The sequence below is a fragment of the Aureococcus anophagefferens genome, assembly GCF_000186865.1.
Source record: "Aureococcus anophagefferens unplaced genomic scaffold AURANscaffold_39, whole genome shotgun sequence".
Classification (NCBI taxonomy): domain Eukaryota; class Pelagophyceae; order Pelagomonadales; family Pelagomonadaceae; genus Aureococcus; species Aureococcus anophagefferens.
Window position 1 is genome coordinate 162,784 of NW_008705596.1, and position 4,667 is coordinate 167,450.

General features: G+C 47.7%; 1 protein-coding gene across 1 annotated transcript in view; it reads right to left on the bottom strand.

Annotated features, from left to right (window-relative positions):
* Positions 1-4,390, bottom strand: part of AURANDRAFT_72598 (hypothetical protein) — a gene marked incomplete at both ends in the record, with an annotated part of 5,348 nt that extends 958 nt beyond the window's left edge. Inside the window, one exon of the mRNA XM_009042912.1 lies at positions 11-4,390. Coding sequence (XP_009041160.1) covers positions 11-4,390 — 4,380 coding nt within the window. The remainder of the gene's footprint in view (positions 1-10) is intronic.
* Between the last annotated feature and the right edge of the window lie 277 nt (positions 4,391-4,667).

Below are 4,667 nucleotides of genomic sequence, written 5' to 3' on the forward strand. Positions count from 1 at the left end.
TGGTCTCTACCGGTAGCAAGACTGCATCGCAATATTCCGTGACAACAGCTTCCTGTTCTAACTCATCTTGGCCTTGTCTCACTCGGACCAAGATTTCAGTATTCTGCTCAGACACTTCTAACTTTGATTTGAGAGATATTTGTCTCGCTTTGAGGCCGGCCAGGTCGGCAGAGCTACTATTGAGCATCTCCAATGACTCTTCGTATTTCATTTTCAATAAGCTGTGCTCGTCAATGGCGCTGCTAAGCATTTTCTCTTTCGTAATTTTGCTCTTTCGTAATGCCTCCAGTGTACTCCAGGTTGACTCATCTAGCTTGAAGCTCTCGGGCAATTCAGGCATGGCGGCATCATCGACATCGTGGACATTCGCTGAGTTTGCAGTGGGTTTCATACCCGGCGCCCCTGACACGCTGATATTCGCACCCGCATGCGGATCGACGTGCCGATCTCGGTAGTATGCTAATATTATTTTGAAACTTTCCTGGTCAGGCTGATGCTCGAGTTGAAGATCACGTTTGAAGTTGCGCTCGAGAAGCTTGTCTTCGTTCTGAATGATCTCAACTCTTTCAGCTGCGGCATCAACCAGACTGCCTGTTCGGCTCACCAGATTTTGAAATGATGTGTTCTCCTCTTCCACCGTTGCTCTTGATGAGTTCATCTCGGTAAACGACAATACATCAGCCTCATGCTCCAGCATACCGACACCTATCCGGATAGAGTACAACTCCTGCGTCATCACCGCGTTCATGACTGTCACGCGCTGATCAGACAATTGTCTAACCCGATCATCAAAATTGCGAGTTATGTCACCAACTTCCGTGCGAAGCTTCTTGAATTCGAGTTCTAGTGCCTTTCGGTATTTTTCTTGGTGTTCTTCGAGGATAGCCTTGGCAGAATTATATTCATCTAATTCTTTTTTTTGAGAATCTGTTAGCTCCATGGTTTCAAACTCATGGAACCAGCTCGGCGGTTTGAGCTCTGTCTGGAATAAGTCCGCATCTTTTTTGGTCTCAAGTGTGCCATACATCATATCTTGCAGAGCTCGTTCGCCAGCATTGTCACCAGTACCCAACAACCGCTCGCGCTGCTCTTCTGCTTTTTGGCGCATGATACGAACGGCATCAGAATCTGGAGGAGTGCAACTAAGCTCAGAATCCATGACCTGAATCACAACATCAGGTGTTTCGTCGGGTTCCGCAAACACCGGCTTGAAATAATCTTCTTTGGAACCGAGTTCACCCAGAATCTCACCAACACGCGTATTTTTCTCGCCTATTCTATCCATCTCATTGCGTTTGTCGTCATAAAGAAGTTGAAAGCGAGAGTTAAAGCTCACTTGCATGTGATAGACAAGGTCGCTCAAAAGTGCTTGCTGCGCTCTCCTTTGAGTCGACGTCTCGAGCGCAAGCGGTGGATAGAGCTGAGTCAATAACGAGTTTATGTCCAATGCCTCCTCCTCTCGGACTTGAATGTCACCATCTTCTTCTTCCTCATCATCTGGACCTTCGGTAACATCCCGTAGCGGGATGTTCAAATCTACACGACCAGCTTCAGTTTGTGGCGATGCAATATCATTGATGCTAGATTTTTCAACCACATCTAAAACTGGGCGCAATTCACCCTGGTTCAAAATCCAAGATATTTCTGTAGGAATGATGCCGAAGTTTCGCGGCCAAGTAGGGTTGGTATTGCCTGATAATGCTATGTCTCGCAATTCAAGTTTCCGCAGAACACGGATGCACTCGATGCGGCGCGTTTCAGCCAGCGTCCGACGTTTTAGTGGAAAGTTAGACACGAGCATGTTCGCACGCTGAAATGCTCGGCACTCTGTCGCTTGTACCTCCATAGAGTCCCAGCAATCCGAGCGAATCCTCGACGATATAGCGCTCCGTGCTGTGTCCTCATCCTTCAACTTTGCTTCGAGCTCTCCTGCTCTTTCTCTGCTTGCGACTAAAATCTTTTCACGTCCAACTAAATCGACAACAAAGTCCTCACGTTGTAATTTTTCTATATCTGAACAGACTTCATTCTTGGCCAGAAGCTCCTGGAGCCGACGACGGAGGTCTGCTAGGACATTACGTTGGACTGCTTTGTGGGCTTCCGCTTCTAACATGGCCGACTCTTTGACTTTCTTTTGGTGGGTTTCATGCCAAGTTGTTCGAAGGATGGGTATCGCTCGAATAGGAATATGACACAGCTTCTCGGCAAGCTGTTGGAATCTCGTGCGCTGAGTCAGCTGGGAACTTGTGCCCTGAATTGGAATAGTCAAACTAAACACAGACCCATCGAGTCCACTCGAATACAGAGCAGCCACATCCCTGGAAAAATCGACACACACAATTGGGCCCACGTGCAAGTCCATTGAAGTCAGGGCCACAAATTCTGCGCCGCTTTCCGTTGGAACTTGTAACAAGATCAACCGTCCGTCGGCGCTCCCTGCGGCCAGATATGTGCCGCATGGAGATGTCTTCAAACATGTGAAGCCATGCTTGTGAACTACTCCAATTTTTGCTGATGTAAGTTTAGTGTCCCCGCCCAGATCAGGTAGCGAGAGTAGCAAGAGCTGACAGGAAGACGGGCTTGCCCCACAAACGAACACATCCCCATTTGAGCACCAACTTTCTAATACAAGCATTGCCGTCAACGGCGTGCCGATCTTGGAAGACCACATTTTTTTAAGTAGATGCAGGTTGTTTTCATCAAGTTGCCCTTCATCAGACATGCAGAAACAACTCACGGTTGAATCTATGCATGCGACGAGAAGAAGATCATCGTGCCACAATAAGCTGGAGTTGGCTTCATCATTAGTCGTTGAAGCCAAGAGCGAAAGTGGGTTGCTGCTCTTATGAGATAGTTCAATTATGTGTAGTTCTGATTTACAAGCAGCGGCAATCAGGTCCCTGTTGGGATGGAAGATGATACCGCTTGTTGGACTATGACTCAACTGTAGATTGCCAAGCGAAGCAAGTCCGACGGTATCAGGTCCTCCGCTTTGAGATTCACTGATTAGATACAAAAGATGTAGGCTACCAACTGCGGTACCAATTAAAGCCATGGAATCATGAGGCGCTGTCGCAAGTGAGGTGATTGCAATCGCAGGCCCTGGTCCGCTGCCAACTTGAGAGGATTCAAGGGTTGACTTATCAGAAGCCGCTTCTGTAGCCTGGCGGAACGTGTGTCTGCACAACACCCCGCCCGTGTCACTCCATACTTTTAAACAACCATCCAGGCCGGATGTCAACAGAACCGGGCGGGTTTGATCAAGGGATACCAGCTGCGAGCCCAATGCCAACACAGGGCCGGTGTGGAAGTCAAGAAGCCGGGAGCTCGGAGCTTGCTTACAGTCAAGCTCCTCAGTATCACCCAATGATAAGAAAGAAATCTTTCCAGGTGCAGTCATCACAAGCTGATCACAGCACGGGGTCAAGTTACAGTGTGAGAACTTCACGGATTGACTCATGGTGAGTCTGAAGTCCAACGCATCAAGCTTGTTCGCATTTACCCCTAGTGCAATGCCATCTGAAAAGGCTAATAAGACGTGGTCTCTCAGGAGGGTTACAAACACGCAACAAGAATCAGGTTCCACTCCAGGCAAAGCAAACAGACGAACAAGGCGGCCACTGTTTGCATCAAATTCCATTAGATCGTTAATCCGATTCACGGCAAGTATCAGATCGTCGTCAGCCCAGCACTGGCAATTGTATGAATTCATCGGTCTGTGTTTTTCTAACTGAGAATCATCACTTTCCTTTTCTTCTTGTGGTAGGTTCTTGTGGCAGGGCGTGAGCACATCAGTTTCGACAGTGGAATGGGAGACGAGTGTAGCGTCCAATTTTCTGATGTTATACTCGCTGGCCATGGCTTCGACCTTCCAAAAAGAAAGCCCGTGACTTCCAACTGTGCAGATCATTGAGTGGTTCCTAGGATTAAATGAGCAAGCATGAAGGTTGAAAGGTGATTCCTTCCTCACGTTGACGAGTGTCGTGGCGATCAGTTCTGACCGAGTCAGAGACCACAAATATAAGTGGTGATCAAATGGCCCTGAAAGTCCACATAGAAATTCCGCGCTTTGTGAAATGGCGAGAGTTTCATATTCTAGATCGGTTCCATGTTTCAAAATTGATTTGGACTCTTTTTCGGGATAATGTAGCACGTGAATCTTTGCCTTAGTCGACCGCGGTGCTATTGCAATCAAATTCTTTTGAACGTGAGTGGTGAAAGCTGAAATTCCAAGGCGACAATCGAGCACGTTCGTCACAAAGTCGTAAGTGCCGCATGACATATCTAAAATCGCGATGCCATTGCCATGAATGTATACGGCGTGATCATCATCTACATATTCTAATTTTCCACCCGGAAATGCGAATTGTGTTCTGAACGAGAGTTCCATTGGAACGCAACGACCGTTCTGTCAAAACATATCTAAAGATATTAAAAAGAATGATATAAGATATATGTGCTGAGCGGGCCTTCAACATGGACTCGGCTAATAAATTGCGACTAATACCCCCCAGTAACTGTTTTCCGGGTATTCTTCAGCTTGCATAGTTTTCTGGGTGTTCTTCGGCCTGCCCTACTTCCCCTACAGCGAACTGAAGGTGTGTACAGCCAGCAGACCGCCAGGCTCTCCGAGTCGGAGGCAGAAGTAGGGTGGCGCCCTTCTGTCC